The following is a 12,500-nucleotide window of genomic DNA, read 5'->3' as shown; positions in this document are numbered from 1 at the left end:
CGATATGTTGCAGATTTCTCGCTGAAGAAATATTTCAGTCAATGACTAGATATCATGAAATGAAATGGAATGCCACCCATGAGTTTACGGTCACGGTATCAGATAGCTTCAGAATGTCGTATATAGTACATAGATGAGGGGTCAAGCTCGAGACTCAACTCGTTAAATCCCTTAAGAACATTTAAGTTTAAACTCTACATGCTGACACTTGAAGCAAGCCCACTCGAAAGAGGGTTTGTTGCAAACAACGTCGTTCATCACTGCAGTGACATCCGCACAAGCCTTCGCGCTGCGCGTGATGCTGCCTTGCACGGTTACCCCTGGAGAGGAAAAAAATTATCGTACGACGTACCTTGACTACTCCCAGTAAACCCCGGGTAAGTTTGCGGGATGTCTCTCGGCTCGCCCCTCTCCAATCGTGAAATTTCATTCTGCAGGTGGCAAAGTTCCTCTTTGCCAACGATTTTATCTGGGTGCCATCTCAAATACAGCCGCCTGATGACATTTCGACGTTTCTCTTCCGGCATATTCCATGCCTGTTCAAGAAGGTCTGAGATCTCGTCAAATATCTCTTGCTGGTCTTTGCCTTTAGAGGGATTGGCATAGTGTCTCGAGGAATTCTCACTTAGTCCGTCTGTGGTATCAGGGTTGGTACAATTGAAATCTTCTGAACGGTGAAACTTGTCCAAGTTAGTAGCATCAACTTACATTGCTTGGTTATCACCGATGTCTATTCCGTATCTATTTGCCAAGAGGAAACAGTTTGGATCTGTTACTTCTTCAATAATCCTGGCATAAATGTAAGTTGCAACTCCTGACTCGCGGTTTAATGTCGTCTAGCTCATATCCCACATAACCGCCAGGATCGCAATCTTCAAAATCTTCATTCAAAAGATGGTGATCTTCAAGTGGAATGAAAGATCCTGCTGTTGGATAGATTTTTGCTCTTTTTTTAAGGTAGGAATTATCTGCACGAATCTTTAAGCTATCTAGTAACGGCCATATTTCACGAGGATGACATTGGAGCATTTGATAAATTAACCCTGCTCTCTTTCCGAGGAACTCGCCATACAGTTCCACAATTGCAGATGACGCTAATGTTAACAATCTGTTCTCGAACATAGCATCTACATACACCGTGCAGCTCTCTTCTTCAGGTGGAAGATTCTTTTTTAAGAGGTGAGGGACCCTTGCCTCACTACCGGGAATAGAATAATCATCGCAAAGCAGAGTGGTTCTCAGGTTACTTGCAATGCGTATGTCAATGCCAAGAAGTCCGCTTTCAACTCTTCCAATAACCTCCTCGTCAAATTCTTCATTTTGAAAATTGACATCTCAGATCAACCTGATAACTCCAGAGCAGAACTCTGGGGAACACAAATTTTCAGACGATAGAGTTGCTGCACTCTGACAATCTATAAGCTATTCACGGACTACACAGGAGAGCATTTTGGGTCGCACTGCGGAAGGTAGCTTCATTAATAAGTCTTTGTAGTTTGTCATGGAAGAACTGCATCTAAATTTCAAGACTTCAAGGTCGAGTAGAAAGTGTCGGTTAAATTTCTGAAGATTTTTATAAGGTCAGCGGTGTAGTTTCCAGCTTAGCATCTTTCAGCTCTCGCGGGATCACTGCTAGAAGATGTACTTTTGGAAAATTCTCTGCTTCCTCGTTTTCCTCCAGAAGTTCAAGGAAGCCTTTCGACGCTTTTTCGCATATGGAGACTTCGTTTGGATGCAGTTTCGCGGTTTTACACTTTCCATGCACCTCTTCCAAAACCATAACGTAGTGACTCACTCGAACATTATTACAACAGCCAAGAAATGGGAATAACGGATGAAACCTTCCAAATTCTGGAGGAACTCTGTAGGGATAAGGTTTAATCTCTAGGTCCTCGTACAATTCAAGCACCACTTGTTTTGGTGAAACAAGTCTCCTTCCTTCCTCTACTAGGATAAAGGGTGTTAAGTAAGTTGCGCTTTTTTACTGCTATTAATTTGTCCAACTTGGTCTTGTAAAAATGTATAATTCTCTCCCATGATCTCTTTCACCTTGGAAAAAAGAATTTCTTTTCCTCTCGCTCTGTCTTTCAAGTTGGAAGCAGAGAGTTTGACAGTGGTTAACTACTAACTCTACAGTTGGATTTATCATAATTTGTAATTGCTCAATAAATTGTTCCAAGTAGTGTTTCTTCTTTACACCCTGTGGACACCCAAGTTCGTGAGAATACTGTGAAGGAACTGCCCACCGTGGAAGCAAATGCGCCCTTGTCCACACAATCTCTGCATATTGCGAGGGAACTGACCCTCTAAAGGGGCAGACGGAATTCTGACTATTCATCACTGCTTCATATGGTTGACACAAATCTTGAAGTTCTTTGCGCTCAGGTTCGCAGGCTACAAAAGGGATGCCACAGACAGCTGTCAGAAGTCCTTCTTTCACAACATCTTCTCTTCTTATGGATTTTCTCAGCCTGCGCCTGTTTCCTTCTTTAGCAAATTTCTCAGCAAATAGCTTGTAGTGATCTTGGGAGACCTTATGGACGAGTCCAATCTTTCTCAAAAGTTTGAACCATTCCAGGGATTGAAATGGTGGGGGTGGAAATTTCTTCGCTCCCAGCATGATACAAAAAACGTCTTCAGTTGGGTCGAAAAAGAAACGTGCACATTTAAGACAACCATCTTCAGACGTAATAAACGGAATAGTTTCCAAAGATTCCATCAGTCTAGGCTCTTCGTTATCGGACAATGAGTTAGTTGACAAAAGCACCTTTAGGACGTACTCCAGGCGTATCTCTCTTGCCTTGTTACTGAAAACGTTTAAATTCGGTAGTCGGTAGAATATACTTGCAATACACATCAACTACCGATAGGCTCACGAGACCAATAAAGTCGAAAAGATCTGACAGGCTTGCACAGGATTCACGAAATATGGTATCCCCTACTTTCTCGAGCAATTCAAATTCCTTCCTTGGTATACCAAATGGTAAGACTTTAAAATCACGGTGTTCTTCGAGTCTTATGCAGCCTCCATATGTGGTCCGGTAAAAGGGTAGTTTCCTTAGCATTCTCCTGTCCGAGTGTTCCAGGCATCTCACACTTCTGCTAAAGTAGTCCAATATTTCTTTGCAGTCTGCAGGCTCTAACCTTTGAGGTGAGTAAGGGTCTTTCGCAATCTTTTGGTCCAGACACGCAAGTAGGGACGTCGGGGCTTTCAAGGATGAAACCATCAAACGAGCCAGAGCTACTTGTGTAGACGATGATTGCAAATAAATGCCTGAACTAGAGCTTACAAGTGGGACATAGTTGACTTCAGGCACACCAAGTTTTTTTAACACTGTAACAAGATTTACGTTTGTAGCATCTGGACTGCTGCAATCACAAATAGACAAGGCGCGGCACAAGGGAAATAGCAGCTCTGTGGCACGTAGAGGCGCACTGTGTGAAAATGAAGAACGTACGTAACTGAATCGTTGGGCAACTCCTGACTCAAGACTGGGATAATACTCCAATTGGCGAGAGATTGTTAGGAAGTTTTAATTCTCTCAATCTTCGATTCCTCATTGATTTGGTTATCATTAAGAATGTGTTGGGTTTGCAAGCCAAGAAAAAGCCCTACTCTGGATAGCCATTTGTGGTTGGGTAATCTCTCTTGGCTCGGACACCACTGCACAGGCTCCTCATTTCCGTAGTATTCCTGGCGTAAGCTTTGGGATAGATTAGCGACGAATCCTTCAATATCTAAAGGCTTCAGGAAGGGTGACTTTGACACATTCAGATCTGTAAAAATTTGTCGACAAACTTCCTCATGCAAAAACACATGGGGTGAGCCAGGTAACAGATCGTGAAATAGAGAGAGAAACGTAGGCTGTGTGCTTGAAAACAACTGAAGGTGGTTGTTTTCAGTCAAAAGCAGAGGTAGACCTGACAACTGATCGAGAAATCCGTCCAATTGTTTGCAGTACAAAAGCACAAGAATTATCTCAAGTAAATTCCTGAACGGCGTCTTGTTCAGTGAACAAGGAATATTTCCAATCTTGCGCATAGATGACTGAGAATTGACTGACTTGTAGAAATCAATAACAGAGGATGGAGAAATGGTGCAAGCTGAAACGTTTGATCTCTGTAAGGAGTCATACAGTGACATGGATGAAGCAGCCAAATTGAAGCCGCCCTTCAGTAAAATTTCCTCAAAGCGGTTTCGTGCCTTCGTTTGGTTGTCATCTTTATCACTTGTTGGTAACCTCCTAATGGGCCGGTCTCGCTAAGGTTGTTGAAGAATGCTTGGTTACTCCCTTGGCCAGTGCAGGGAAGCCAGGTTAGTTCTACAGACAACAGGAAGAATTTTCAACCTCCATGTTTCTGATAAAGAGAATCCACCAAGGTTCTCCAATATGGATTTGTAGCGCGTTTCAATGGGAACAGTTTCTCGTAGGCTGTAACTCTGCGCAGAAATTCTACTCTGCACCGAGAGGTTTTTCTCCGGGTACTCCGGTTTTCCCCTCTCCTCAAAAACCAAAATTTGATTTGATTTGCGTTAACTTGTTAATTTAAATTTACAGTGCTCTACGGCGCTAGAAGATTAGAGCCTTAAATAAAGTTCCTTTCCTTTCCATTTCTTTAAAATCTCAGCTTCTGAACACTGTACAATGCAAGGGCCGATTTGAGTAGTGGAAGGCAACTGAAGAACTGCTCGTACTTCAACTAAAAGTGTAAGATAACAGGAAGCCACCACGTCTCTCAGTAAAACATTGTTCCAGTCACTGCGGTATCCACCAGCTTCGTCTTGCCACAAATTTCGCCTTGCATCGTGGTCCAGTGCAAAGTGGCCATTGATGTGGACATGTAGGTTTGTTTCGAAAGGGAGTGGAAGAAAACACCAAGGGCCTTCTTGCATTTTTCGTAAGCATCACTAGAGGTTTTCTCCAGAAGACAAGCAACGACACCTCGTGGGAGCAAGCACAGATCACCTCTCCTAAAGGCGTTATTGATGCACTCCGGTACTTCCTTCTCAAAGCCAATCTGATGGACTATTAACCACCTCTCTTTGCTTCCAATGTTGTGGCCAATGTTTAAGACATATGAGACCTTTCTCGCTTTTATATCACTTAGAGTGAAATCCTCCCTTTTCATCAGCTGTGCAACTTGTTTGATGTGATTGGCAAAGTCCTGCCTTTTGGTTTCATCTTCTCCTGACATAATTGCCTCCACTGAGTACTGATTTTCTATTTTTCCACTTTGCTTGTTGATTTCACATAGGGTGATCTTCTTTACATTATTGACGAAAAGCAGGACTTCCAACAATTCCTTTTTCAGATCCTTCATCATTGTTCCCACTGCAGTCAATGTCACCTGCTTGGACGATAACTGGGACGTCTTTGACATTTCCTCGGTCCTCAAAGGAAATCTGAACATAGTGCCACCATCAAGAGGAAATTGTTCTTCTAAATAGCAAGATAAAACATCCGGTAATGTTGTCTTCAGTCTTACTTAGTCCTTGAACCTCGCCCCTGGTTCCTCGGGTGAAGCTTCAGGAACGTATCGGCAATGAGGATCTAATACAAATAATTCTTCACCAACTTCTTCTCCACAAGTCATAACTGAAGGCACGTCAGTCAAGTGATAAACAGCATTGAAGCCGACTCCATACTGTCCTGTCTTGCTGGGATCTTTTTCCTTACTACCCTCTCCAAGGTTACGTATGCCCTCGATATCAGCATAAGTAAATGGTCTATTGTTATAGACACACAGAGCAGGACCCTGTAACGGTTTCCAAGAATCAGCAAAAAGATTCTTGTCGGGGTGGTGTCGTGGATCTTTGATGAAGCAAATCTCTGTTGCTTTGGCATCGTCAGCATTCTAAAGCATCTCTTTCTAAATTTCTTTTTCGCATGGGTAACCTGTCAGAATGCGTTTTATACGATTTGTGAGCTTGTCCTTTTGTCCGAAAGGAATTCCAATTTTATGCCGTCTCAACACTTCTGTTTGTCGTGTTTTTACTCCCAGCTGTTGGCAAGTTGGCCAGGGGATTTTGCTACTGACAAAGTGCACGCTTTCCTCATCAGGTATCCATGCAAACACAATCTGAAACGCAAAGATCGTCTAAAGGTCTCATGACACTTTTGGAATCAGATAGAGGAAAAGGAAAATTTTCACTGCTGGATGTTTTCAAAGGCTTCTCCCAACTGATTTGCCAGTTGCACTGCAGCCCGAAGTGCATCTTCGTCTAACTCAGTACCCTGGAAACTTTCGTGCAGTTCAATTAGGCTTCATTTAAAATCGTCGGCATTAAATTTTTCCTTAACCTCTGCTGCTCTCATTAACGGAGCAAACGGATCAGCAAGCTGGGTTGGAAGCTTGAAAAGATACGGTGAGCAATCAGCATACAGGGTAAATGCTACTTGTTTTGGAGAGACAAACTTCCTTCCAAGGAGAATGAAAGACTTTCCTTGTATGGGACTTATTATGTCAGCACCATGGTAGGTGAGACATTGCTGTAACGTTAAGTAGGCTTTTTTTCAAGCGCAATCAAACTCTTCAAATTGTGGTCGAGTAAGGGATTTGGGCCCCACAGACATTGCATTTTCAAGCTGTTTTATATATTTAGCAATTTGCTTACGTTTTGAGGAATAGCCATACCAATTACTGGCTCAGTGCAGCAGACAAGGTATTTGCTTTCTTCTGGACAGATTTCTTTCGGCGATAGAAGATAATTTCTTTCGAGATGATCTCCCTTCCAAGTCAGTGGAAAGGTAGCCGGCTTTTGGAGAATGGGGAGAAATCTGGCCTCTGCAATGCGAGTACAAACTTCAGGTCCAGGTGACGAATGGCCTCTTTTAAGCTTTCTCTCCATAAGTTAATCCCGTCTTTCACACGCTCACGCGCCGCATCAATGTCGACGTTATTTAAAGCATGAACGTGACTTTCCGCTCTTCCTACAACTTCTTTCCAGGGAAGATCATTTGAAGTCATCTCCAAATCTTCCAAAATAGTCAATATGCGAGAACTTCATTTGCTACGTCTCCAATTTTAGGCTCCTCCCGGAAAGCAGGATCTAGGAAAACTACATCATTGATATCGACCCATTTTTCTCCGTCAGAAAAAAGCGAATAGCGACCAGCAGCGACTTTGCTATAAAACGACTTCAAAAATAACCTACAGTTTTGCTGAATTTGAGATGCTCTTGGCAACATTAAATGAAATGTGCATGTGCCATCCTTTGGCGCAATCAGTTTTAAATCTTCCAAAAGATCAAGAAAAGCAGAAACCACAGAATCTTGCATGAGCACATCATTCCAGTTCACTTCGATGCGCGTCTTGTCGTCTTCCACTTTTTCTTGCAAGCTGCGTCTGTTGGAAGCCACTGCAAATGCTCCATTGATATGAACAGGTAAGCCACTATAAATTGAAAGTGGAAGATAACAGAAAATAGTGCCATTCACACTCCATCCTTCCACTTTCTTTTCGATTGCCAAAGGAAGAAACCTATTTGATTCCCTTGACTCTAAACGACATGCCACACCTGCTCATGGTAGTAGAGTTCTGTCATTCTTTGCCACCTGCATTGCTTCTCCAGATCCCATGGAGGATACTGCCAGCCAAAATGTTCTTTGCTGTTTTAAAGTGATTCTGAAGAAATCATTTCCACATTTCGTGACATTACAGTTGACTTCCAGTACTATAGATGACTTTGGAGGTTTCTTTGCATCGATGTGGCCTTTTGATGCCAACTTTTTCACCACTGAGCATGCTTGAAGAACCCTACACTGTTCTAAGAGGATGATCTGTTCCGGACCTACAATAGGCGACAAAATTAGTTGAGACAGTTGCTAACAGAGTACACTGGCTACGACACACACGTTGTTTTCAAAGGAAACTTGTCCAAAAAGTACGTTTCCGGGATACCCCTCCCTCCCCCACCCTAATCAATGTTGTACCACTGTTGACAAGGCTCGTAAGAAACCGAAAAAAACACAATAGTGTCGGGGGTGCGGGGGAGGAGGCCATTTTCGCACCGAGCTTGAAATCGACTCTAAACGATAAGAGTGTCTCAACAATTTTGACGCCGATTGTCTTTAGGAAAAAACTTTGTATGAAGGGTAATGACGACTCTTGATAAGCGTTTTTGTGCATTATATGAAATATATACATTTCAATAGTGTTTTTTATGCGTTGTCATGTCATATACGAATCACAACATATATAAATCACGTTTTTCTTTATTACGGTGATGTAACAGTGACTGGTGTGATTGCAGACATTTCAGTGTCAAACATGGTTTTCACACAGAACATTTCTAACAAGTTAAGGGCATTTATACGCTTGCCATCTATTTGCGAAGGGAGGAAAGTGAATGATATTGTCAAGGAAAGTGATACCTCACAGGCGTCGATGTACCGCATTCTAAAAAAAAGAGAAATTTAACGCAAGTAATCACTACCGAGCACGTCAATTACAACGGCCAAAATGTGGATTTCGAACGTCCAGCGAAGTTAAGTTCACGCCACAAACGCTTATTATTGAGAGAAAGGACATCGTACTAAATAATGACAATTTCAAGACGATTTGTGCAGTGTTTTGGATTTGACATACCTTGAAATAAAGCCAGACTTTCGGAACATTGCGTGACGTTTAGCATTCCTTTTTGACAATTACCATACAACTTGTTACAAGGGGTATGACCCATAAAAAAGAGGGAAATATAAATAGCAAAGACAGTTTATAACTCCTGGGACAAAAAAAAAAAAAAAAGAAAAAAACAGCGAGCAGTGCTGTACTCTGATTTTAGGAACTCCGCGGAGGAGTGGCCACGAGTAACCACGAGTCACCTCGAGTAACCATGTCTTCAAAATGGCAGCATACAGCCAAAAGTGTTTCTACTCAGGTGACCAGAAGTCATGTTGGCTTAAAAAGACAGACTTTGAATAAATTATTCAAGTTCAATTTCGAAAACAACATTTTACTTCTTGTACATGGCTGTGGTTTCCTTGTATTGCTTATCGACGTCAAGTGAAAAAAAAAAACTAGAATGATTTGTCATTTTTAAAACTGTTGCTGTTTTCTTGCATTGCTTATCGACGTCAAGTGAAAAAAAAACTAGATTAATTTGTCATTTTTAAAACTGTTGCTGTTTTTTGGTTCACAACTCCAACTGCAAATTAGAAAATTGTTTCATGTGTTTATAAAAAAGACTCACTTAATATAAGAAAGTAACACATTTGAGGATATCAGCTACAGTAGAAACTACTGTAAGAGCAACACAAAAAACAGATTGGATCAAAACACCAGGCCTGTACTGTTATCACAAGATGGAATGTTGAAAATGAAATCATCAAAAACGAAGATCACAAACCTAGAAAACAAAGACCTTCCAGAGAAAATGATTTTCATGCACCCAACAGTAAAGAACGAAACACACCAGTCCTACTATTTCCCTCTTGTTTACAATGGCTACTGAGTCTTTTTAGGTGAATTTCCATAGGGACATTATAATTTTCCACATACTAGCCTACAAAGTATTACAAGTCTGTAGTTTTTAAAGAAATTTCTGTTATTGGATTGACAAGCGATCCTTCAAATTTGAGCTAAATATTTTTATGTCTGAGTGATTTTGCAACAGTCGCTGACTAGCCTTTCATGACAAGTTTCAGTTGCGCTCAATTTTCGTAATCTAACAACTTTTCAGCAATGTGTTATCGACAGTTTCTGACATAACAGCACGGTCAGCATGACTATCATCATCATCGGTATCATTATTGCCGGTAAACTACAGTAACTTCCTGTTTAAAAAAGCACATTGATCACTTCACTTTTGTGCATCTTCAACTTGTGAGCCAGCCACATTGTGTAGTTTATCACTGGAAACAGAAGCAGAACAAAATTGGACAGATATTTAGCAATACTTATTAAGGAAATGTTAGTTTCACAGTCTTCCCGAGCGCGATCAAGCGGCTGAATATAAAAGATGTCCACGATCGAGACTAAGTGTTTTGAATTCGCTTACGTTGGCATTAGCTTCGCCTTATCGGCTGGAAATTTGACGAGGAAAAAGCGCTAGCCGTAAGTTTATATTCTTGAAGTTATATACATTTTTGCTCCTAGTGAGTAAAATCAACAATCACGACGGAAGTTTGTACTTTTCTCATGTAAACGCTTATGAAATTCTTGAAACAGTCGCTGGGAACGAGGAAATCGACGAAATCTTCCAGTTTACAGCGAACGAGCAACCGGTCGAGGTTAAGGATAGATTGAAAGCGACAAATATTCCATTGAAAGCAAACAGCCGCCAAATAAACAGAAAGCCCGCCAAAATGCTCGACTTTCAGGGGACTGAGTCCACCACAATTTTCCAATGGTAATTCTCCTTTGAATTTATTTCCTTTATGATTTTAGTCTCTTCTCTACCTCAAGCTTACAGCCTTCGAGGAGTAGTTCTTTATTCAAGCATTTCCTTCCTTTATCATTTTAGACTTTTCTCTTCCTCTGGCTTACAGGCCGCACACCCGAACCTTAAAGGTGAAGTTATCTACTTAAGCACTTTTTTTCCTTTATAATTTTAGTCTCTTCTCTTCCTCTGGCTTACAGGCGGCACACCCGAGCCTTAGAGGAGAAGTTATCTATTTACGCAGTTTTCTTCTTTATCATTTTAGTCTCTTCTCTTCCTCTGGATTACAGGCGGCACGCCCAAGCCTTGGAGGTAAAGTTATCTATTTAAGCAGTTTTCAACTGAAGCTCTGATCCTCGCAGTTTTGAACGCATCTTTTGCAATTGCGTAGAGAAGCCTGAAAATTCAGGACTTCAACGGGGTTTGAACCCGTGACCTCGCGATACCGGTGCAACGCTCTAACCAACTGAGCTATGAAGCCACTGACGTTGGGAGCTGGTCATTTGTGGGTTCTAATGTTCCCGTGAGGAATGAATCAATGATGAAATGATATATGAAATGGATCATATGTGAGTGCTGAGTGCGGATATGAATTCAAGTGAAGCTCTGATCCTCGCAGTTGTGAACGCAACTTTGCAACGGGTTCAAACCCCGTTGATTTCTCGTGTCGACACCATCTTTGTATCGCAAGCAAGCAAGTAAGGTATTTCAGTCGCCAGCAATACTGGCAATACGTCCCCAGAAATACGTTAAACCAACTGACGAAAACAAAGGCACATTTCTTTTAACGAGAACATTCCTTGCCACTACAATAAAACACAAGAAAAAAGACATGTTGTGTTTAAACCCGCCTGAAAGAAAGAAGAAAAACACCCGTGAATAGAATGTCCACTGCAATACTCAAAAACCTATCGATGAGCTCTCGGCGGACACGGCATGAAGTTAAAGTCTAAAAGTCTATTTAATTTAAACAAGTGTATAATTCGCTTTAAGCAAAAGATTCCATGTGGAAGAGGAGGATAGACGATTTCAAGGGCAGTTCAGCTTCTATTAAACGCCTGGTTTATTAATAAGTTGAAACGGGTGAAATTTGACATATATGGGCCTCTGATTTTGAAACAATTCAATAGCAAAAACTGTAACAGTCGCACACGTAAATGTACCAGATCATGAGAGGAAATTAACGCTCGTGTTAATCGAAGTTAACGCGGCTTAAGTTAACGTGGATAAAGCAAAGCTATGATCCTCGTAGTTATGGACTCAATTTTAGCAATTGCGTAGGAAAGCCTGAAAATTTCAGGACTTCAACGGGGTTTGAACCCGTGACCTCGCGATACCGGTACGACTTGCTTATCAACTAAGCTATGAAGCCACTGACGTTGGGAGCCATTGATTTGTGGGTTCCATAACTGCGAGGATCATAGCTTTACTTGATTTCATATCCGTAGTTGATTTATTTCATATGTCATCAGTTTCGTTCATTGATTCATTCCTCACGAGGTCACGGGTTCAAACCCCGTTGAAGTCCTGAATTTTTCAGGCTTCTCTACGCAATTGCTAAAACTGCGTCCATAACTGCGAGGATCATAGCTTTACTTGATTTTATATCTGCAGTTCAGTATATATATATATGTATTTTTTTTTTTTTCATATATCATTTCGTTCATTAACGTATATTGAAGGGAAATTACTTCTCACTTAAGAAAATTAACGGTAAAGGTAAAGGTACACCTTATTTAACGTCGGAAGTTCCTTTAGTCTCTAGAGAGTACTCTCCCAGGAAGCCGATGGTGCGCTCGATGGGGTTTCACCTTCTTCTCGAGCTGGTTTTTAACTGATTGCTGTGAAATGATAGCGACCAAAATTGTGATTCTTGGCTAAGAAAAGACGCGCTTGTTAACTAATGACCGAGATCTAAGTTCTTCAAAAGTTACTGGTCGCTGAGAATGGGCTAAAATTTTTAAATGATCTGCTAGAAATTGACTCGATTCTCGAGTCTCCCACAGGTTCGACCAACGTTGGTGAACTGGGACATCCTTTATCTTTAAACAATTACTTATCATTCTCGTTGTTTATCTTAATTATCGTTTCTAAATTATTGGGTGTTATAAACATTAGG

The 12,500-nt window shown here is 41.3% G+C and overlaps 2 protein-coding genes and 1 long non-coding RNA gene across 5 annotated transcripts in view; 1 reads left to right on the top strand and 2 right to left on the bottom strand.

Moving 5' to 3' along the window:
* LOC138051497 (uncharacterized) overlaps positions 1-12,500 on the bottom strand; it is a 282,752-nt gene that overhangs the window by 206,176 nt on the left and 64,076 nt on the right. The window lies entirely within an intron of this gene.
* LOC138051466 (uncharacterized) overlaps positions 1-12,500 on the top strand; it is a 49,000-nt gene that overhangs the window by 19,729 nt on the left and 16,771 nt on the right. Inside the window, exons 2-3 of one of the 3 annotated variants that reach the window (XM_068897667.1) lie at positions 10,466-10,512; positions 10,647-10,693. Coding sequence is in view for 1 of the 3 variants with exons in the window: in XM_068897663.1 (XP_068753764.1) it covers positions 10,970-11,079 (110 nt within the window). In the remaining 2 variants the exon portion in view is untranslated. Of the gene's footprint in view, positions 1-10,465; positions 10,513-10,646; positions 10,694-10,867; positions 11,080-12,500 lie in introns of those variants that run through there. The other 2 variants (XM_068897669.1, XM_068897663.1) reach the window with 2 other exon arrangements.
* The window catches only part of LOC138051470 (uncharacterized), a 118,724-nt gene that overhangs the window by 105,623 nt on the left and 601 nt on the right, over positions 1-12,500 (bottom strand). The window lies entirely within an intron of this gene.

The sequence above is a fragment of the Montipora capricornis genome, chromosome 6 (assembly GCF_036669925.1).
Source record: "Montipora capricornis isolate CH-2021 chromosome 6, ASM3666992v2, whole genome shotgun sequence".
Classification (NCBI taxonomy): Eukaryota; Metazoa; Cnidaria; class Anthozoa; order Scleractinia; family Acroporidae; genus Montipora; species Montipora capricornis.
Note: the sequence above shows the minus strand (reverse complement) of the source record. Positions and strands in the feature narration are given on the sequence as shown.